This window comes from Cupressus sempervirens, chromosome 3, assembly GCF_028749045.1.
Source record: "Cupressus sempervirens isolate cs-2001-9-10 chromosome 3, ASM2874904v1, whole genome shotgun sequence".
NCBI classification, from domain to species: Eukaryota; Viridiplantae; Streptophyta; class Pinopsida; order Cupressales; family Cupressaceae; genus Cupressus; species Cupressus sempervirens.
The window spans coordinates 489,639,943-489,664,447 of NC_143120.1; the positions used below are offsets into that span (position 1 = coordinate 489,639,943).

The 24,505-nt window shown below is 35.5% G+C and overlaps 1 protein-coding gene across 1 annotated transcript in view; it reads right to left on the bottom strand.

Moving 5' to 3' along the window:
• LOC149567304 (uncharacterized) overlaps window positions 1-24,505 on the bottom strand; it is a 75,067-nt gene that overhangs the window by 15,244 nt on the left and 35,318 nt on the right. The window contains exons 4-5 of the mRNA XM_089820485.1: window positions 23,694-23,936; window positions 16,287-16,379 (exon numbers count right to left, since the gene is read on the bottom strand). Of these exons, the coding sequence (XP_089676611.1) occupies window positions 16,287-16,379; window positions 23,694-23,936 (336 nt within the window). The remainder of the gene's footprint in view (window positions 1-16,286; window positions 16,380-23,693; window positions 23,937-24,505) is intronic.

Genomic DNA, 24,505 nt, shown 5'->3' on the forward strand with positions numbered 1-24,505 from the left:
TCATGAGGAATATTATGCAGTAAATACCTTTAGAATAGACGGGCATATAAAAACATTCCACCTACGTTACACGCACTAGCATTTTGTGCGAAGATTTCCCACTTGGAGATGAAAATCACCATTTAGGCTCCAACAATAGTAGATCAGTCGATGACAGGTTATGTTGGGTACTCAATGCCCTTCACACGCCACAAAGAACTACTCCCATCGTTACTTTGCCTCTGACTCGTTAGTATCTCAAAAACGATGCTTTCCTACAACTTCTTCCCTTGAATATCAATATTGCTCCAGATTGCACCTCAGAGGAAATTTGAACTATTGTTATAAGTTATAACCACACAAAACCTGTCCACACAGCCGAAAAGCTTCTCCAAGCAATGAAACGTCCTCTATAATCTTCAATTACCAACCTCCGCACAACAATCCCTGAGCATCACACCTAATGAGAGCAATCAAAGATATTGATTCCATGGCCTTATATTATTTGTCACACAAACATTATTTGATACAATAACAATCTTTGCCCAAATGAATTTATATTTTAATTCTTGACGAAAATATCTATTGTGGCAAGATGTAAGTCATTCATTACAATATCGCCCAAGGCTGTTAAACGACCTTGGAACTCTTGCATTCATATTCATCTCCTATCGTTTCACAGAAACCACATTACTTCAATTTTTAATGTTTCCAGTCCGACAAAATACTCAACAAGGTCCCATAGAGTAGGCACTCTTCTAACTTCTTTTGGTCACTGATAATGCCTTTCTTATTTCCACCTGGTCTTATGACTATAGTCGACACGTACACTCTTCTAAGCTACAATATTCCACATGATACCTCTCAGAACTGCATGGCAAAGCTTCCAAAAACTCCCTCATACAAATAGTAGTAAAAATATAAGACCCGTGGAGAGGCTTTGTTCCAAAATATTAAATTCCAGCATTATTTCTCCATGACAAATAATGATATAGCCTTGGAAAATTTAAAAGAACACAATACTTTGCATGAAAAAAACTTCTTGACCCACTCTAAATTTATTAGAAAAAAAAAATACTCAGGCTTCCAAAGATATTGTAAGAATTTGATATGCTCTGATACCATGTAAGAATTTGCCTAAGGCCAATAATTCAATGCCAAGATCAAGAAGCTCAGTAGATAGCACAATAGAGACAAATGATGATCAAATGAGAATGGATATCAGATAATTGAATAAATGGATGATTGAATACACACTAGAAGTGCCTGTATATAAAAGCAACTAGAATGACTAGGAGTCAACAAAGAGATAAACATCACAACTAAGCACATGTCCACTAAGAGTGGATTATCCTCCATTGTGCATGAATGCACGTGCAACAATGAGAGGATAAGAATACCAAGGTGTATCTCGTAAAGAGATGTAGTAGACAACATGTGCTCAATTGGAGTGCAAACAACTGTGTCGTCTACATGACAACTCAGATGAATATTAAAAGTCCTAGGTGTCTACATGACAACTAATTTGCATTAACCTAAGTAAACTTAAGTAAAGTGTAAATAGTAAATACTTATTTACACCAACACCCCCCCCCCCCTTAAGTGCAACTTAGGGGAATGCACTTAAGCTCACAAAAGCTAGAGGAAAATGCATGATAGGTCCCAGCTACTAGGCCATGTTAGGTACCCATGTACCAATGCAATGCTCTACAGACTCAAACTATGCAGAGGATCTTGATTCTTGCAAAAGCACTTTATGATACATGTTTCATCTTGGTTCCGGCCCCATTTGTTGGCAGAGTAAAAAGCATAACACTATTGCTCTTTCATCTACTGAGGTTGAGTATCGAGGAGCTGTCACTACAGCTACAGAAGCTATTTGGTTACAACATATTCTAAAGGAGTTTGGTTTTGACAGACCTAGACCCACTGTCATACATTGTGATAATCAGAGTGCCATTGAAATCTCAAAACATCCAATGCAGTATCAATACACAAAACACATTGAGGTTCATATGCACTGCATCAGAGAGTTGATTCATGAGCAGGTCATTGCATTGCAGTATTGTCCTACAAAACAGTGGATTGTCGATATCTTCAAGCCCTTCACTGAGGTCAAGTATCTTCATTTGTGAGATCTCTTGGAGGTGCGGGATTTTTCACCAGGGGGAGTCACATGACTCTTCTCTTCTTTATTGTACTTATCTCTCTTTTTGGAGGAGGTTTTTCCCATGAGGCAATAATTCAATGCCAAGATCAAGAAGCTCAGTGGATAGCACAAGAGAGACAAATGATAATCAAATGAGAATGGATATCAGATAATTCGATATCAAATAATTGGATATCAGATCATTGGATAATTGGATGATTGAATACACACTAGAAGTGCCTATATATAAAGGCAACTAGAATGACTAGGAGTCAACAAAGAGATAAACATCACAACTAAGCACATGTCCACCAAGAGTGGATTATCCTCCATTGAGCACAGGAGTTTGTGCGATGATGAGAGGATAAGTTTACATAGGTGTATCTCAAAAACAGATGTTGTAGACACCATGTGCTCAAAAAAGTTGCTAACTCCTGTGTTGTCAACAAGACAACTCATATGTCTATGCATATTCCTAAGTAAGCTTAAGTAAAGTGTAATAATAATTAATTATTTACACTAATACCCCCCCTTAAGTGCAACTTAGGGAAATGCACTTAAGCTCACAAAAGCTAGAGGAAAATGCATGATGGCTCCCGACCACTAGGCCATGTTAGGTACCCATGTACAAATGCAATTCTCTAATACCATGTAAGAATTTGCCTAAGGGCAATAATTCAACGCCAAGATCAAGAAGCTCAATAGATAGCACAAGAGAGACAAATGATGATGAAATGAGAATGGATATCAGATGATTGGATATCAGATAATTGGATAATTGGATGATTGATGTCCACCAAGAGTGGATTATCCTCCATTGTGCATGAATGTACATGCAACAATGAGAGGATAAGAATACCAAGGTGTATCTCGTAAAGAGATGTAGTAGACAACATGTGCTCAATTGGAGTGCAAACAACTGTGTTGTCTACATGACAACTCAGATGAATATGCAAACTCCTAGGTGTCTACATGACAACTAATGTGCATTAACCTAAGTAAACTTAAGTGAAGTGTAAATAGTAAATACTTATTTACACCAACAGATATCAATTCTTTCCCAAGGCAATACGGTCACTATAATACTTTTCAAAACTTCGTCAAAATAAAATTCAATATCTGTGTTGCTTCTCCTTGAGTGCAATATTCACAAAAATATATTGTAGGCAATTAAAACCCTTCAGTAGATATTGCTGAATCAACAAGGTCCATGAATATTTCATTTTTGCAGATTCAACCCTTCAGGATGGCGGGATATATTGCTCTGATACCACTGTACTATAATAGTAGGATATCATCTCCAAAATTTCTTAAAATAATTTCCATAACATGAACACATAAATGATGCAATGTAAACCAGCAATATAACCAGTAGATTCTCATTAAAATTTCTCATAATATGTTATTGCATTACACATCAACAGTACAATAACCAGATATCAAGTACAAACTTAAATACAAAATATACAGTCAAATTGGAAATAACAATAAATTGCACCTGTAATCCCAAGTGTGAATTCTGATATGAATTCACCGCAAAGATGAATCGGGGCTATGTACAATCCAACCAAGAAGAGCCCGAAGGTTTCCATCCTCAGGATCCTCAACAAGAGAAAGCTAGCAGCTTCCCAAAGTTCTCCAAAGAGAAACCAAAAAATAAGTCTTTATTCCAAGCCTCCCACAAAATGAGTCTCCCTTCCTTCTATTAATGCATTACACTGAGACTCTTCAATTTCCACTACTCTATGCTTCGTCATCTTCTTCTTTGTCACCTTATAGCCCCCTCAAAAATATTAAATTGACCCATTCTATAAACTTGCTTCAAACTCTCATAAGTCAAATTTAACATTTTATGAGTTTAACTTCACAATTCCTAATCTCCCAAAAAGGGGACATTACAATGGTGGACCAAATTTATTTGAATTACACTTATTCTATTTGTTGGCCAACCTGGTTGAGAACTTGGATGAATAAGTTGATGCATATAAATGTGTAGATATGTGAAAGCTTTGTGGATTGTGTGATAACTCAAGTGTGATAAAGTGCTAAGATCAGTTTGTCATGTGCTTTAATGATCAAATCATTCAGATTGACAAGAGTTGTGATCAGAGTTTAAGGCAGTGGATGTGTGGACTGCTTGTGTAATTAAGGTGGTAGGTTGACACAGCGGTCAACCCTCAAGGACAGTTTCATGTTGGAGACTTCATTGATTACAATCCATATCATTTGTGTGCTGGATAGAAGACAGTGAGTCCTTCTGATAGCTTGCATCTTACCCTAAAAGCAATGAGCTTCAGCCTGCAAGTCCTTTGTATCTTGTCCTAGGATTGTACACCTCAGTTTGCAAGTCCATCGTATCCTGTCCTAAGGTTGTGCACCTTGACCTACAGGTCAAATCAAGAGCAATGAGCTACCTTGGTCGAAGAATAAAAGAATATTGTATTTAGTGGTTTCCATCTTCACCATCATTTTTCCCTCATTGGGTTTACCAAGTAAAAAACAGGTGTTCATGTGTACATCATTCAATGCTTTATCTTTCTTTGATGCTTTCTTGGTTAAACATAATTCATAAGAGTTTGTGATTGAAAAAGTTTTTTCTCAAGACTGATTCACCCCCCTCTAATGTCTCTTTTTAAGTATTACCTTAATAATTAATTTATTCCATTTTATTACACATACCACTCTGAAATCATGAGCAGCAATTACAATTATCAACCTGGAATATATATAACAGAAGCAAATTAATCTTCAATAGCCTCCAAAATGCAGTCTACGCACAGAAGAGATTTATTGGTGCTTTGTACAGCCCTTCACCAGTCCATACATGCCTTAGAAATTGGCCACATTCACCATTATCATTTCCCAAGGAGTCTTCTTTATTATCGCCACCGCACTGATTTCCGTCCTGGCAACTGCTAAAATCCTTATAAATATTTTTCCCATAGCCCTTTATGAGAGGTAGTATCTCTTAAAAGAGATATCCTTCTCAATGAACACAGCCTTTGTTTGGTTCATGTAAACAATTCTTAAATCTTAATTATGAGTCACTGGCCACAATTAACAACTCTTTAAGTGTTGTCTTCTTCTAATATAGCCATAGTTTATTATTAACAAGATCTTGTCTCCTTTCTAAACCAAATTAGACAATGTCTTATGCATATGAATCACTGCATGTTCTATGCTAAGGAAGTTGTTTTCTTAGTGTCAAATAACCTATTGCTGCCTCCAACAACTTTGCCTTGTGTTTTCAACTGCATACGCAGGTCGCTGTGTACAATTGCTCTTTGTAATGTCCCCTTTTTATAGATTTAGGACACTACAGGAATTGATAAGTAGGAGATAATTTCCACAGCTAGTCAAATTGTGATATGAATATCAGGATTTAACTGTGTGATTTTGAGTCAAACTCGATGACCCATATTTCATGAGTAGTGATTCAACATGAATCCATCTCTCATGAGAATAAATGGAACACTTAGCACTCATTGGATCTAGGTGATGCTCACAGGGGTGAAGCGCCGGGACTTCCCGGGAGGTCACCCATCCCAGTACTACTCCAGCCTGAGCGCGCTTAACTACGGAGTTTCCTCCTTAGTTAAACCCAAAGCTTGCAACCCCATTTGCAAAACCTTCACCAAGTGTTGTGCCTTATGAACCATTCATTAGAAAGCCCCTTAAGCTCATCAATTGATAAGTAGGAGATAATTTCCACAGCTAGTCAAATTGTGATATGAATATCAGGATTTAACTACAGGAATTACTAATATATGTGTAAATGCAATGTGAAATGACACAAAACTGGTAATTCCACATGCTATGCTAGTGCAATCTATATGGCTGGTAGATCCAAATGCTATTATAAATTAAGATAACTAACGGATTTGATACGATATGCAGCAATATGAAATGTTTATGCAATGAAAATTACTAATGTATTATGATGCAGATAATAAATAATGTAATGACTGTAAATGAAGCTGAACAGTATGTATATACTTAAAATGGTAATTCCAATGCCAATGGAATACAAGCTTGCAAGCTGTCTGCAATAGTTTGTGAATCCTTAATGTGATTCTATGGCTGTCTCTGACATGCCAGTATGATTCACGCACATTCCCTGCCAGCCATCTCTGATGAACAATAGATTATATGCTGCCGTTTGTAGGGATGACCACAGGCAGTATGCCATCTCTGATTATCTCTGTAGTGTATATGCAATCTGCTTTCTTACCTGAGTCGTCTCTGATATGGAGATAGGCATATGCTTGATATGGTACCATCTCTGATATAACTGTTATGATGCTTGCACTTTGAATATAAAGGTTGTGTCAGCAACAGATTACTACTCAATAAGAGTGATAGTTCCAACAGGGAACAAGTATAATAGTTATTCTTCAATTGACATCCTTCATAGCTGATCACCATTGAGTATAACTGTATATACAATATTTGAATGGGCACAGTGAACCTTTGCACTTTATTGTTATGTCTGCAGCCTTGATTCCTTTACATCGCATTAGTGGATCAGTTATCATGAACCAATAATGCAATACAATTAATTTTTGATAGTATGAAATGGTAAAATGATCAAGTGCCGATATGTATCCATTGCTTCAGACATTTTAATTACCTCCTAATGTTTGAATACCTAATTATGGCTGAGTAACGTCATGATCTTGATGTGATAGTCTCGTGTATTGCTTCTGTGAAGTGGTCGCCATCCAAACATATATATATATATATGTAAGTATAGTCGATGAAATATTTCCTACCATCGCCAATCATAGATTACCTGTCTCCATGTTATAGTTCAATGATGCCATTTTTATGTGCTGCCATTTTTTCATTTGACTTCACTCACCTACATGTATGATGGTGTCAATGAAGCAACTGTGATATATATATATAGAGAGAGAGAGAGAGAAGCGATGACATATTTCCTACCGCCACCAATCAAACATTACCCGTCTCCATGTTATAGTTCAATGATGATATTTTTATGTGCTGCCATTTTTTCATTTGACTTCACTCACCTACGTGTATGATGGTGTCAATGAAGCAACTGTGATAAATATTTGGATGAGTTCGCCTTCAGCATTATTTACATTGCATTAAATGTTATCCAGCAACTCTTCGTTGCTGATAATCAGTAATTAATCTCTCATTCTTTGAATCACTTTGGGTAAGTATATTGTTCACTGTAAGTCTGCCTTATGTTGACTGCCTCAAATTGCTATTTCTTGTTCTCTCGTAAAAGTTCAAACCTTATATTAGAATTGAATATGTTAGCCTTTGTCAGGTACCTACTATAACTGGTTTGTCATCATAATTAGTAAATTTCAATCTTCAATTAAGATTTACTTCAAATGTAAACTTATTATTCTGAATTTGGGGACATGACACACACATTATGGATCACTGCATATAACATATTATTCATAATCTTTAATTACTTCTTCGTTATAATACTGCTGCACTTTGTTTTCATTCCTAGCAATCATTTACTCCTAGGTTTGATATTTGCACAGAATCATTAAATCTTAAGAGTAAGATGATTTTTTGATGATTGTTTAGATGTTTCATGTCAGGGACATGACAATCCTCCCCTCCCAAATTGTTTGTCCTCGAGCAATGACTGAATGATCATGGAGTGCTTATTATTCATAATCTTTAATTACTTCTTCTTTAAGATACCTCTGCACTTTGTTATTCCTTCCATCAGTCAGTCACTTCTTAGGTTCAACATTTGCACAGAATCATTAAGTCTTGCGAGTAAGATGATTTTTGGATGGTCGTCTAAATGTTTCATGTAAGGGGCAAGACATCCGTTCCCTCCGAAAATTACTTGTCCTCAAGCAATAATTGAATGATCATGGATTACTCATCAGCAGTCCAACTTTCATTCCACTACACTGACATCATCATATATGTTTTCTCCCTTATTTTGAGTGTGAATTATGATTGATAGTTGAGACTTTGCAATGTTTAACTTAAGTTCTCTCATCTTCCACAAAAAGGATCAAGGCCATGTCATAATGGCACCAACTGTATTCACAAAAAGAAATGTTTTCATGATAGCATGATTCATATTTGTTGGTTTACTCTAATTATTATCATAGTCTATAATCTATATCAATCAATAATTCAACCAACCATGGAGCATTCACTTGAAAACACAAAGTGCGCACATTAATGCATGAAGACACAGAGCATACACATGAATATATGTACACATGGATCACTTGGCCCACAAGGAGCAAGAACATCCAATTAGGACCAGATCCACCTCTTGGAGTAACCAGTACATGAGAGGCAGAAACATTCAACCAAAACCAGATCCATTTCTTGGAGTACTCAATCCAAAAGAGGGAAGAATGGCCATCCAGGACTAGATCCGTCTCTTAGAGCAATCAATCCACAAGAGGTAGGAACATCTAACCAAAGACCAGATCCATCTCTTGGAGTAACCAATCCAAAAGAGATAGGAATGTCGAACCAAGACCAAATCTACCCCCTAGAGTAACCAATCCACAAGAAGCAAGAACGTCCAACGAGCACTAGATCATCTCTTGGAGTAACCAATACACGAGACAAGAACATTCAAACACGACCAAATCCATCTCTTGGGGTAACAAAAGCTAATATAGGGTGTCTAAATAGGGAGCCTCAATACAGTACCCTAAAGATTCTCTACCCTAGGTCCAATAACAGAAATGCCATCCCTCATGGCCTCATGTGGCCAATGCCATCCATATGAGGTGGGGTACCTAGTAAGCTGTTCTATAACCGCTCCCATCCATCTTGCCACTTCTATCCTACTTCGCATGTTTGAATATTTTTAATACATTCACTTGCCATGATAAAAGAGTGTGAGGAGCATTCACAATAGGGTACCTTGGAAGTCCATCCTTTCTAAGCCCAAAGGTAGCACCCTTTATACCCCTTTGGCCCAACGAGACTCCCTGGTCATATACCATGAGGTGGCATATCTAGTAGATGACCCCATCACATTCCCCTACTTGTAATCCCTCATTTCTCTACCATGGCAAACCTTAAGAATCAATAAATACATATAAAGAATTCAAAATTAATCTCTTCCATAAATCTATTAAAAAGCATTCCACAATCTCTTCTAAAATGTTTATTGCAAACTCTTCATATAATTCACCTCAGATCTTCCTAGAATATTCTCTCTTAATCTAGTGTATATATTGTAAACTTGATTACCTGATACTACTTGTAAGAACAAACCCCTACTGTTCCATTTAAAATACCTTTTGCAATAAGGTCCAACAACATGCAATAATAAAAGCTCGTTGCCATCTACTTAAAAAACTGTCAACCAACCATTTTTCAAGCCCGCTGTAGCAGAGAAGTGTAAAGCAGCCACCCCACCAATGGATTGCTTCAACATAAGCAACCTACACTAGAAGGTCAAGTACTACACCCTACAAAGAGACTGCCAGCATCCAAACCATTGCCCACAATGCATCAACAAAAAGTATAAAACCACCTATCTTTAGTCCATCCATCGATGATTTAACTCCATGAACAGGATAAGAGTGCCGTCACAAAGCGAACTCCATTAGAAGATGGTTAACTTACTTCTTGGTAAGAGAATACCATTGATGCATATCAAATCTATTCCTCCAAATGGACCCACACCAACATTCGAACCTTACAGCTAGTCAAATAAAAGTCACCTAGGAAGATTGAAACAATGTCGAGAAGGGTCAAAATTCTATTAAAACATAAGTTAGTTCTGCATCCAAAATTACTATTCTCACAACAAAAGAAGAATACACTACTGAAAATAAGAGGCACAAATCAAAAACCAAAGGCAGGTCCATGCCCAAACATGAATTATGGAAACTGCAACTATTTCATGCCCAACCAAAGTTAGTTACCAGATTTAATTATTCATTACAACTCAGTCTCCTTATGGCTTCCGTTTGTCTTGAGTCCATACTAGCAAGTTGAGACTATGCCTGATATACCCGACAATTATGTGAAAGTTTTTTCTTATGCTATTAACTTTGGTATCTGCACAAAGACAATTTCCAATATCTGACTTCATCCAGGGAATTGTCAAGCAATAATATTACCACTCAGAGAAATCATTGCCACCGCCAATAAAGGATGCTTCTGTTGAATGGACTGGCTCAATACTATGAAAAACGAAAATCTCAACAACTATTCCCATTAAACGAACTTGCCATAGATCCAAGTTTAGTATCATGCCTCCAGAACACTCACCTACAGAAAACTTAGGTGAAGCACCTCTTGACATCTCACTCTCCATGGCAGGAATACAAAGGACATCAACACTCATCAAACAGGGATATCTAAGACTCTGACAATAGGGGTAGATTTCTCAACAGCCATAATGGTTATCCATTCAAATTCACACCCTTTGTACAATAATGAACTATTGACTATATGTTTGAGTCTGCACGTCACAAATAGATGAAAACTCCCAGTGCCAAAGAGGAGTCTGCACATCCTAAATATCCCTATATTGTAATTCTTATTCAGTATTGATGTGAAAACCATAATACCATCCACAATGCACAAGCATTGATCATACTATTTTTTACAGCACAGCCACGAGAATAACTGAAATCTGCACTAAAGGAAGGAATATATATTCACTCCCACAAGCAAATATTTCATTCTCAATTTCAGAGAGGAGGCACTGAGGCATAAATATCCAACATGCCAAATGTTCAGGATGCCAAACATTTGATTCAATTAAAATCATTTGCGCATGATTTTCTCACAGCAACAATAGTACTCTACTCATTAATTTCACATTTATCAATAGTTCTCCACTCATTAAATTCACAACAACCATTCTCCACCTCCCTAAATTCATAAATAATGCCCTTATGTATTTCACAGCACCAGACTTAATAATTTATTAGTGCCTTGTAATACTTAGAGTCCTCACAATTAAAAATGGCACTCAAAACTATTATTGCGGCAACTCAAATATATTTTAGATAAAATATATAATCATTCAAATATACCTGACAGATAAATTAATTAAAGCTGCTTCTTTTATGAATTCCAACAAAGCAAATTTTACATTTTGATTTGTTAAAGTTAACTTGTAATATCTCTCAATTTTCGCCCCTTTGTGATTCTATGTTATTATGCTTCATAGTGATTAGACATGAATTATTACTGGATATTTGAATGCAAATTGTCAATTTAATGCATTTACTCTATAAAGTGTAACCACAATTTCATTAATTGACCATCAAGGTTAAATGGTGGTTATATCATTCTCATTATTATTATTAAATATGTTGTGCAACAAGGGATGACCCCACAGCCTGACAGTAAGTCAGGGGCCCTGTTAATTGGGTTGTGAAATGTTCAAAACTCACCCGGTGCTTGCAATCGCAAGCTGAATGGACAATGGTACCTGATTGACTGCAAGACTTCATGGCTCTCACAGCAATGGCTGATGTGGTAGAAAGGAGTTATAAGAAGTCCTGAGCAGAATGGGTGACTGTGCCTGAAGGGGTGTTTGGTGACCATAACCAGAGAGATAAGTTGTGGTCTGGTAAGCAACAGCAGGGAGGCATAAGATGATTTCAACACAACAGCAGAGAGGCATAAGGTGGAGTTGTCACATCAATAGGGAGATATAAGGGGTGTCGCTGTGGCAGCAGGCAGATATAAGGTGTCGTCTCTGAATGGAGAGATGGGAAGCAGGTGGATAAGGGAGTCATAAGGATATATCGAGCAGTCAGGATAGGTGTTAAAGCTTAGAGCAAGCACAAATCTTGGAGGCGTTAATGCCTCAGCAGCCACTACAGTTCTAACACAAAGATAGGGTCCCCCATTGTGACCACACTTGTTCAAAACTTCAGTCAAACGATCACCAATCTTAAAAAAATATGTTGTAACAGGAACATGAACCGAAAGGTGAACTATGTTCTAGAGCTGAAGTATCTTGATATGATCAAATTGTAGGGGAAGTATCTGATTATTTAATTAATATAATTAGCTAAACTACAGTCTATTTCAAATAATTCATTGTGGAAATTTCATTTATAGAATTTTATAATTACAATAATTAGATGAATCTAATTCTTTATTGTGGTTAAAATTAAAGCTTTGTTCTAAAATTAGCTAAGAGTGGCTTTTGAAATTTAACAGGAAATTAAATTTTCTCATTCTAATTAACTTTGCTTCTTGTTTTTTATTATTTTTAACTTTTTAAGTTGTGTAAACCATTAAATTTAGTTTCTTGAAAAAAATATTGATTAAAGCTGCTCCTTTTATCAAACACAGTTGAGCGTAGTTTATATTTTGTTAATCTGTAACATTTCTCATTTTCGGTCCTTTTGTGATCGTATGTTATTCTGCTTCATAGTGATTAGACATAAATTGTTACTTTGATATTTGATTGCAATCTGTCAATTTAAATTTAGTATAATGTGTGACCACAATGTCATTAGTTGATTACAATGGTTAAATGGCAGCTACATCAATATCATTGCTATTCTTGCCTAACAATGTTACAGAAGATTTTGCGTTAAAACTGTGTTGTGCAACAGGAACATGTACTGTATAAGGTGAGCTATGTTCTAGAGCCAAAGTATCCTGATATGATCACATCGTGGGGAGATAATTAATTATTTTATTAGGATAATTAGCTAATTATACATAGATAACTATGTCACTGAATTATTTATTTTATGCAGGGAAATTATTTTATTTTAATTACTTTACCAAAATACATTATAATCTTTTAGAAAAAGGAAGTAAGTTATATTTAACAATTTTAAGTTTTTATAATTAAGATTGATTTGGATGTGCATGCTTAAAAATTATAAAATAGAATTTGGATAATTAATAGTTATATTTATTTTTGGAAAAAAATAGATAAAAGAATCCGTATCTTTAGTTCATCTTTCAAAGCTTACAAAAGGCAAAACATTTCCAATTAGAAATTGTGTAATATTTTATTATTAGATATCTTCTAAGTTGAACGTAGGAATGGGAAAATATTCTTAAAAAAACTTTTATTCTATGTTGCCGGATTCGTCCCCTGCTGCCCGGATTCGGGTCCCAGGTCCGCACGGGTCCGGATTCGTCCCTGGGTTCGCTGTGGGTCCGGGCAAGGTCCTTAGTTCTGACTGTAGATTCGTCTGGGTCCTTGCTGGAGCGAACCCGGGGCTAAAACAACTTTAAAGAGTGTGTTTTTTTAATTGTTTTCTTATGTAACTCTCAAAGGAACTTAATAAAAAACATTTCACTCATCTAATCCCTTATGTCAAGGAGGAGGACAATGATATAGCAGCATATGGGACTAGTGGAACCAGTTTGGGTTCCAATGATGAAGATCTAAATATAGTTGCAGTTGGGGATGAAGCCATTGATCCCTCATTTTATGATAATCCATTTGACCCTTGAAGGGCATTTGATACTATGATTATTGATAAACTACTAATCATTTGTCATCTATCATCATGTTTCAAATTTGATGAGCTAGTCTTTGTTTTGCAATTTAGTAATTCAATGTATAATTTTCTTTACAATCATGAAGATAGATTAATGAGCGAGTATTTAATGTTTTTAGATTAAGGTAAAAACAGGTTTTGAAGGGACCTGAAACCCTTTGGCATTTAGCATTGATCAATGATCAAGCAACAATTGTTCATATCATGAAATGACTTTGTTTTGCAACTATGCATGTTTCTCTTCTATATATATATATATATATATATATATATATATATATATATATATATATATATATATATATATATACACACTCACAAACCCACCCACGAACCCAAATGGGTAAAAAAAAATTGCCCGAACCCACGAACCCGAACCCCAAACACGAACCCGTCCCCAAACCCGAATTGGCAACTTAGCTTTTATTTAATTGTGAACAAATTATAGTTTTATGAGTTTCGTTCCTACATTTAGAAATTGTGTAATTTAGAATAAAAAGTAAAAATTTTATCAGATAAAAGGGTTCATTATTATTGCATTCACATGAAGGAAAAATTAGAAAAAGAATTACTGATAGAAAGACTTGAATTTTTTGGATCCTTACTTTAAGTGTTTATTCAAGAACTATGTTGCTAGTCCCTAAAAGTTTCCCATTAATCTTATCAAGTTTGTAAAAGATTCAAGGTAGGTTGCTTATTCATGAAATGATTTTAGAATCACTTTAATTTTGGTGAATGGAAAATATAGATAAAAGCTTGTGGAAAAGGTGTTACATTGAATAAGTTACTTCAGAAAGGAAACGATAGGAAAGATTTTCATTAGATTATGACCTAGAAGAATTCAAAACACTTGTAGATTAGTGAATGATTGAGAAAAATCAATGAATTCAGTTTGATTTAAAACAAGTTATTATAGATCTTGAAAATAAAGGTTCCTCGTATGAGAAGAAACCTATTAAGAATCGGAAGAAAACAGGTGGGTTTGAATCTTGATTTGAATTAGGAATTAAATTTGAAATATGTATGAACCCATTTACTGGTTTTCATTGAAATATCGTTTGGAGTTGGTAACTCTTTGGTTTTGAATTCGCAAAGAATAGAATAAGAGAACCTAATTAAGGATTATAATAGGAAAACAAGATTTAACCTTATGAGAGATCTTCACTGAACGATTATGAGTTGTCTATTAGTGATCTAGTAGAGCATTTTAGTTAAACCAAGTATTTGCTTGTTTTCAAGGTTTGATTATTCACTACAGTCTAGAGATTGGAAGATCGTAAAATACCAAAGTGAATCATGAGTGAATTGGGAAAGTTGTTTTCAAACCCCTTCGGATCTTATTTGTCCTCTTTATTTTCCATCTGGTCATAATTTGAATAGTCAAAAACCTATAGAACACACATAAAGAATTAAGGGGAAAAAAAGTTCTCCTGAAATTTTGATCAGGACACTAGCCCAACTAGAGGACTACAGCATACTTGCGCAACTGCCCACTAACAGTGTTGGCATCCTCTAAAGAAATTATATTTGGGTTTGAAAGATCTCTCTGCGCACTTTCTTTTGCTTGTTACTAGACAATAAAAATGATATGTTTGGAGAAAGTTATGGCTGTTTCTTTAAAATTTGGTTAAGAATATTCAGATTGCTTCACTAATAGTGTTGTATGATTATCTAAGCCCTGAAATGTCACAACATGACGGCCCTATCCACAATCTAGTCTTCCCTAGGAGTAATCAAATAAGGATAGAATTCTAAAAATAAGAATGTGCAGCATGACACTTAGTGCATTGGTAGAAGCTGATTGCACTTTATTGATTGGAGAACACCATTATTCAATAGTCTTGTCACTCAAATCTGTGTCAGTCATTGAGCTTGTCTGCAGCTAATAACCACTCGCAGCACTATTTCTTCCTTAGACTTTCTGCATGATTCCAAATTTATGCAGAGTCATAATGAAACCCTGTACCTGCCAATGTCTATTTGTTCTTCATTGGTTGGAGATATTATTATTCAATAGTCTTGTAAATCCAAGGTTTGTCAAGGGAAAAGCCATTGTTGAAGCCCACAATAACCACTTAGAAACTAGAAACATAATTTCTTGTTAACAGCTTCAATGATACAGACAGAAAGAACGACCACATGAAAAGGAGAAAGAAGTTCAATTGCCACATTGAAAGGCATTTTTAGCATTACCCAAAAAATTATTGAAAACAATTTCATATACTAAAAATATCCACAATGGAAGCTTAAACGCTACACATGTGGATAAGATGTTTCCATGATTTGTAAACTGTTTCAAGTTTCAACATTCAACACTAAGCAAATAATTATTAGCAAGCATAAAAGCAATATAAAGCTAATTGAATTTCTGAATATAAACACCCTTGGAAAGCATTTTGTTTGCGAAGTATCCTAGAGAATATAGCAAAACAAAATGACAAAAGCATCAAAATGGTATTTGCCATTGCACTTTCTTAAGTTGAATGCTTACTACAAATTCCCTGTAACAGAGCTGGAAATGCAATAAACCATTTCAGTCTTTATCATTACAATTTCTTAAAATATTATTCACAGGATTCAACAATGCCTTCTGTATTTTCATTAAAATAAAAAAGAAATTTGACTAAACATACAACTATAAGAAACCAAGAATACAAATCAAGCATTTAAAATGACTATACCTTGGTGCCAAGTCTCTTATTTAGTGCTTCGTTCCACATATTGGCAGCGTAATCTGGTTGAAGTCGAGTCCACATAGCCATGACAGAGATCACCTAAATTACAAATTGAATTTGCCATGTTGAAAAATTTCAATGTTGCAATCTATCAAAGAATGCTTTATTAATGCCTTACTGAAGAAATGCATAAGATAGAATATTCCCAAGAAGGTTATAAAGATATAAAACAATGCACCATGCACATAGATTCCGCAAGGAAGATGATTATGGAATACGTATCTTGAAAGAAGAATCTTTTTTGTATCAAAGCATGCACTGCTAGAAAGTATTCATTAGGGATACATCATTGCCTAGATCATCAACAAAATCATCCAATCCAAGAGTATAATACCATAGATAATGTTAAACGCATAAAATACAACAATTTCAAACCATCAAAGATGATTGTGGAATAAGCACAATCAAATCCAAGATTTTTTCTGCTTCAAGTAGTTCATGGGGATTATGATATTAGAAAACATCACATGTATGGATGACAACAATATCCACTTGAAAGGACCAGCAGCAGTAGAAAATGTTAAATAAATTGAGCCCAACATTTTCAACCATTAAAGGTAACGACAATGTTTGCAAATATAGTGATATTTTGCATGATTTGATCATAGACGTGTTGCCCAATTTTCAGTTTGTTTCATTTTGCTTTAGGTTGAAGTCAAGTCAAATGTGTCAATGTTTTGAGTCTATGTCTAGATTGCCCTTAAAGAACTTCTCCTCTCATCTATCCCTCTGTGTGTACCTAGGTGGGCATTCAAAAGCAATCTAATGCATTCGTTCATATTAGTTGATTAGGAAAGGGAGGGTATGTCTATGCATTTCCTAGATGAGAGGGAAGTTGTTCTAAAACCCTAATGCTTTGATCAAGTGTTCATTGTGAAGACAGGATGCATTTGAAAAAAAGATCACACTTATATTCAGAGCGAAAGGCAGCAGAGAACATTGAAATCAAGGCCATAGGATATGATGTAGATCATGGAAACAAGTTAGAAGGAAGAGCATTCGAATCCAATGCAGAGGAAGAGCTCAAATATCCAGCCATGGTGAACACCCTAGTCAAAGGAGGCAAGAACAAAGATGGAAATCAAATCAACGGCGCAAAATGCATCGGAATCTCCACGTCACTGGTTGAAAGGTCAATTGCTCTTGGAGATGGATTCTTGACCGTCGGATGAGGATCAAATCAAAGGTCGTGACTTAAATATATCCTCAGACATTGCAAGCAATTAAAGTTAACCCTGAGTTAAGAAAGCGAAGCAACGAAGGTCTATCATCGCGGAGAATGATCATGTGTTAAGATATTAAGTTGTGAGGTTGCAAACAAGGTCAGCTTGAAGTTGGGTATGATATCGCTATAGCATATAGCGATTGGGTTAATGGTTGTGTGGAGATGGCTCATTTTCAATATGGCGACAAGCAATAAAGGAAGGTATATCGTTGTAACTTATGGCGATCATTGGTAACTGGGAAGTCGTGGATTTAGCTGCGGCGATGACTGATGAGGCTGTCGATAATAGTTATGGCGATGGGTAAAGGAAGCCAGATATGAAGTTTTTCACTGTAACTTATGGTGATCATTAGCAGTTGGGATGTCATGGATTTGGTTGTGGCTATGATCAATGAGGCTGTCGATAAGAGTTATTGCGATGGGTAAAGCAACCAAGATATGAAGTTTTTTGCTATAACTTATGGCAATCATCGGCAGCCAGGATGTCGTGGATATGGTTGTGGCGATGACCGATGAGGTTGTCGATAATAGTTATGGCGATGGGTAACGAAAGTCAAATATGAAGTTTTTTGTTGTATGCTATGGCAAAATGAATCATCAGAGATCGGCGAAATGACATTCTATTACAGTGAATGGCGATAAGAAAATATTATGTTGCTATAGGTTAGGGCGATAAAGAGTTAGGTGATCAAAAGAAGCAATATCTTGTTATTTCGATAAAGCGAAATTTACAAAGGCAGAGAAGTAGAGATGAAAGGGTTGCCATGTTTAAATCATGATTGTTGATAGGAGATCGATGGCGGAGATTCAAACTTGCTATGACTATTAGGAGATGAAATACAAGTTTTGGTGCCAACACAAGATTTTCATAGGAACACAACGAGAATTGAGGTTTTTCGTTGATTTGTTTCAATTACAGAAATCCAAGTGTCTACCAAATGTTTACAAGGTCATCAGAGAACCAGGGCTTAACGTCGAGAAAGATATTAACGAATTAACCTGCCTACAAATTTGGGATTTTATTCCTAAATTTCTTAGATTAAATATTTGTAATAATGTGACTATTGGATTCCTAGTGACGAATGGCTTTAACAGCAAAACTATAAATGTAATTTCTTATGATAATGGAAGGGTCGGCAAACTTGACAATGGAGAGTTGGTAATTCCATTTACCCTGATTTGGCTTTCACTTTTGTTGTTCCAATCATAGGTTAGATTAGGTTTTCATTGAGGGCTAAAAACAATTACATTTGGTAATGTGATTTTCTCTTGGATTCCATTCCATTATGGTGATTGCAGCACAGGTAATTCCATTTATCTTCCATGTGTGGTTCTTTTTTTTGCATCTCCCTATTGTGTCTGCATCATTAGAATCAATAGTCATAGTTGTAGAAGTTAAAGTGGTTGCTAATTATAAGTTAGATGCTAAAGCTGCAAGATAACTTATAACAAACATTCCATTGGGGGTTGTGAGTTATCCAAATCCAATTTTGCTTGAATTATTTGTGTCTACAAGCAATTCGATTAGTAGCCTCTTCTGCTCTTAGGTCAAGGGCTTATCCTTTAAAATCATGATCAAATAAAGACATCAATTCATTGTATATCATTTCAAACTAAAGGGAGTTGTACCTTGTAATTCAGAGGGCAGTGATATAACACATACACTGACCCATTTGTTGGTGACATCCTTTTGTTTCTCCAAACATTGGGCATTAAAAAGAGTCGGGTTATAAACCCTAACAGGAGAACAAACTGTTAACCAACAAGACGATAAAATTTTAAAGAGAGACCACTTTTGTAAATAGGGCAAGAATGTAAACCTACATTACCTATAATTTATAAATAATGAAACTAGTTAAAAATTATCATTAGCTAAAAGCGTAGTTTTATGGAGTTTCCTGATAGAGGAATGCAGAAAGACAAGGACAGGGGACTCCTAAAGTGAGTTTTATAACCATTCCAACATGGATAATAAAATAGCAATAATATCCTATCCTCTTTTGAACAAGGAAGTTTCAAATGTTAGACAATGTAACAAAGGTGTGATATATTGAAGCAACCTTGAGGTTTACCGTGCATACTAGCAACTGCATATTGGATAGAACACAATTTATATGATGTGATATGCTGGTATTCACAAAGGGACTTGTGCTATTCTTTGATGGATTTATCAACTTCCTTCAAATGACAAATGATTTTGCAATGTAGGCTCTTCAACTAGTCCTAACAACAGCTTTTAAGTTTAGAAATCTAATCTACTTCTACCAATCCAAGAGACTAACGATGACTAAGTGAAACCAAATTAATCTTTGCTTCGCCATCTAGAACAACTACGCAAGGTTGATGCAATCTCCCAAGGATATGTGAATGATTTTCAAATCATTAATACATATCGACAGCATAAGACATGAATAATGAGCATGAAGTAATTAAAGCTCAACTTTGAAATGAGTTCAGATTATCCAGGCACTGCAACTTGCAATCAACAAATTACAAATGGTATAAGCATAAAAGGATTCACCATCAATTAACGATAATGTCTTCCATTCAGCTATTCAACATAAACAAATATTAATTCATAAGACGTGAATAATAAGCATGAAGTAATTAAAGCTCAACTTTGAAATGAGTTCAGATTATCCAGGCACTGCAACTTGTAATCAACAAATTACAAATGGTATAAGCATAAAAGGATTCATCATAAATTAACAATAAAGTCTTCCATTCAACTATTCAACATAAACAAACATTAATTATTTAAGAAGAGGGAAACCATGCTAACACCCAAATAACAAAAATATTCACCAAGCTGTAATGAGTTTGTAATTATTTTAGCAATTTTTCAACATCAATTTCACAATAAGTTTCTCTTCTGCTAATGAAACAAGCAAACCTCTACATAAGGCTTTCAATTACAACCAAGGGCCTGGATTGATTCAAGATCAACTATCGAGATGATTCAAAGTAATCCTAATTTCCATAACTAGTACATACAAACATTAAGTGCTATCCAATGAGAATTATGTATCATCAATGGCCAAACACGAAAAATACCATGCCTCCTAGGATCATAACAAAATATCTTCTAGAACCATGTCTCCCTTATCCATTTCTTTGAGGGAAAATTCTATGAACTTGGGCATGATGATGTTGAGCTCTTCCATTGGTGCACTAGGAGCAGCCTCTACCTTGTATTCAATGAGCACCAAGCCAGCTATACAAGTGGTGAAAACTTTCCCATATGGATTCCCGATCTTGGGAAGTATTTATGAAGGTGACAGATGTAGTAGCATCATCAAAAATGATTTCTAAGATAGAATTTGTAGCCTTGAAGTAGCTAGCTTTCATCTTTTCTCTCAACTGGTCCACATTTATATCTCTATTATTGTTCACTTCTTGCCCGGATATAGGTGTTATTGAAGGGAGGATTTCATCTTGAACACCTCCTTCCACCAAGGTTTGCTTGAGAACAACCATCAATGTATGCAAACATGGAATGGTCCTCTCCTAAACAGGCTGAAATCTTCACACAATTAAAGCATGACTTGAAATCTTATCATGCACAGCCACAACTGTCCCATATATTTGCACCAACTCCTCACCAAGTCCATTTGGTCTATCAAAAAATGCTTTCAACCAATTTTTTTGTTACTTGTGTTGTCAGGTTCATTCCTTACAAGTCTTCATTTGATTCAATTGTGAGTGTTGGAGGATGGACGAATTTTTCTTCGAATTGTTGAATTGGGTTGAACTGCCTTAGTTGATTCCTCAATATTTTGTTGCTTGAGTTTGTAATTTTGGTCTTCAGTTTAACGTGCTTGGGTTCTTTAGTAGTCCTTTGCCAGTTTGTTTTCCAGCCATGACAAACATTGTGAGTTGCTAACTTTGTATTATGCAATTACATTTTAAATTTAGACTGTCATAAGAGACCAATATCAAATGGAAAGTATAGTTTAATACCATGGGAAGTCAAAGAAATGGACAAGCAGGAAAAGGGGCAGTTTGCAGGCTGCGTGGATGTAATGTCCCGTTTTTGAGACATTAGAAAATTCAAAGACATTTATATAATATTAAAATTGACTATGAAAGCGTGGATTAAAATTATAAAAGGTCAATTTAGTATTACAAAGTGAGCTAAAAGTGACGAGGAGAGATAAGACAAAAAGACAGGAAGGGAGTCGAAGGGTCACAGCTTTGGGGATTAAAAATGAGAGAGACTCATTCATTCGGCATGCTTGGTTTATGATTCAGATTTCAGTTTCTCTCTTGTGAGAGTTATTTGGAAAGCTTCAGCTTTCTTCCAGCGTGATGAGGTCAACCCTCTTGCCGGTAGACAATGGACACAAACCCATTGTCCGTAGAGACGTCACATCAGGTGTCTCGCGTGTGCTTACAAATTCTTTTCTTAGTATTCCAATCCCACTGTAAAACTGTGTTTAAGATTGAACTTTGAATATTAGTTATTGTATTGCTGTTGTATAATGCAATAACGTGTTTTAATGTATTTTTATGGGAATCTACTGGTTTATATTGTTGGTTTCATAATGTATCTGCCTATCTTTATGTTCTGAAAAACTATCATGAGTTAGAAATCGGGTAAATATCTATTGGGGATATTTCAGTGGAAGTTTGGGTTGCAAAGAGACTAATCACACACATAGGAGTTAGACAACAAAAAAGGAAGAAAACAAAAGGGTGCAAGGAAAAACAGAAAATAAGTTTTAGAATGCCAAAAGGCCCAGGGAACATCAAAAAGGAGAAACTAACCTGCGCAAGGAACAAGACAAATTAAACAAAACTAGTGACAGAAAGGCTGCACAAGTTTGAAAAATTGACAAACTCTTAGCAGCGGAGGCATAAGGAGGATAGTTGTTATCTTTTGATGGAATTGCATGGAGAAGACAAGGAGCAGCAAGAGTGAAGAAACAAACTAAAACCTTCACCAAAAGGAAGAAAAAGACCACAATTTGAGGCCCAGTGTAAGGAAAGGGAGTTGTTTTTTAGAGTTAGCAAAAGCTGTCTGAAAGAGTCAAAGGGGCTGTGTAAGACGATGAAAGGGAATTCTTAATTAAGTGCAGGATAGGAAAGCAGTAAAAACCACCTGCATAAGATAAAGAAAAGGACCAGAAAGGAGTGTGTGGATAGTGAATGAAGCAGGAGGTGTTGCATCGATAAGATACTAGTGTGCTGCATGAAGGTAAAAATTGTTTAGGTAAGAAGAACAGAGGATATTACTTTGGAACAAACTGATTGTAATAGATTTGCCATTGCTCATCCAAGCTCTTTTTTACGAAATAGTTTGCAATCCTTCAAGTTGGCAGTTGAAATTAATTGTTGTTTAGTGATTGTGATATTGCTATCAGGATTGTGATATTGATTGTGGTTAGTGTTTTGTGATTGCTTGAATGTGTGAGTTCGACTACTGCAAATCTACTCAGTTTGGAAATACTCGGTAGTTCCCCATGCATCACATATATTCTAGAGTTGTTACATGGTTGCAAAATTACTATTTGGTTTGCAACTGGATCTGCTCACACCAACTCCATTAGTGTGTATACATTTACACAGTTGAGTCAAAGGTCTTCCATGTGTATAATAAATAGGGTAAACTTGAAAATCTTGATAATTAACCTTTAATTTCACCGCCTACAGAATGAGCCAAATCAAGAACAATTAGTTCTTAGAAAAAATTTCAATGGAGCACCTAGAGGATCACTGTTCCGATGAGGAAGCATAGTTTAGCTTAATTTGTGATGGTGATGCTGCCTTTGGCACTTCATTCTAAATTTTTGGATTAAAAAAAATTTGGATATCCTGTGTTGACAGTCTACATATTATTGATTTTCTTGGAAAATATTTGAAAAAAAATTGAGTTCCTTTGTGGAACTTCTTTGAAACTTAAAATTCACGCATTATAATTTTTTTTGAAGATGGTATTTATAAATACCCCACACCCTCTTGTTTTTCAAAAATGTTGCATCTAGAACCCCCTCCTGGGGACCATGGTCACAAAATTTATAAATTAAGAAACAAAAAATACCAAATGCACACACAACAAACTTTGGATAAAACTTCAAACCAAAAGCACACTGACAAGGCTAAGAATGTTAACTCATCTAGACACATACCAAATGGGCATCCAGTGGAGGAGGATAGTTGTCTGTTAAGGTGTCAATCCAGCTGAAGATCATGTTATGGTAACCATAGGGCTGTCCTGACATGTTCCGAGCATATTCCCATGCTGCAGTTGCATTGAACTTTGCACGTAAATCAGGATGAAGAGGAAGAAGGGAAATATGTGGATTAGAAGAATCCTTAAGTTGAAGTTCCCACCATTCCTCCCATGGAACTACGGCAATAATTTCGTCACCCTGACAAACCAATGATATAGCATTAGCCACGGAAATGCATGACTAAACACCTAGAATTAAAAATTCAACAGATATAATTAACTGATACATTGGAATCTATACCCAGGTTGATATGATTGCAAATTTGCAACTGATAAAAAATAATTCCATAAATAATGCATACCTAAACCATGAGAGAAATCTCTTAAGAATATTTACAATACCCAGGTTGATATGATTGCAACTGATAAAAACTAATTCCATAAATAACGAATACCCTAAACCATGAGAGAAACCTCTTAAGAATATTTACATTCATTAAGGAAATTTAGACCATACTGAGCCACGATGAAAATCTGGTCACATCAAATTCAGAAGCAATGACCAAATTGCATTGATATCCAATAAACAATGTTAACCAGTTTATAAAATGATAACGTATGCTACTGACATTTGAAAATTAGATTTGCAAGTACTAACTAAAAATGTAAAATATGATGAAACTGCCTCAAAAAAAGTTAAAAACTAAAAACACTTACAATTTCTCATTACTGACAAGGTGATATTAACGCACAAGAAACAAGCAAAAA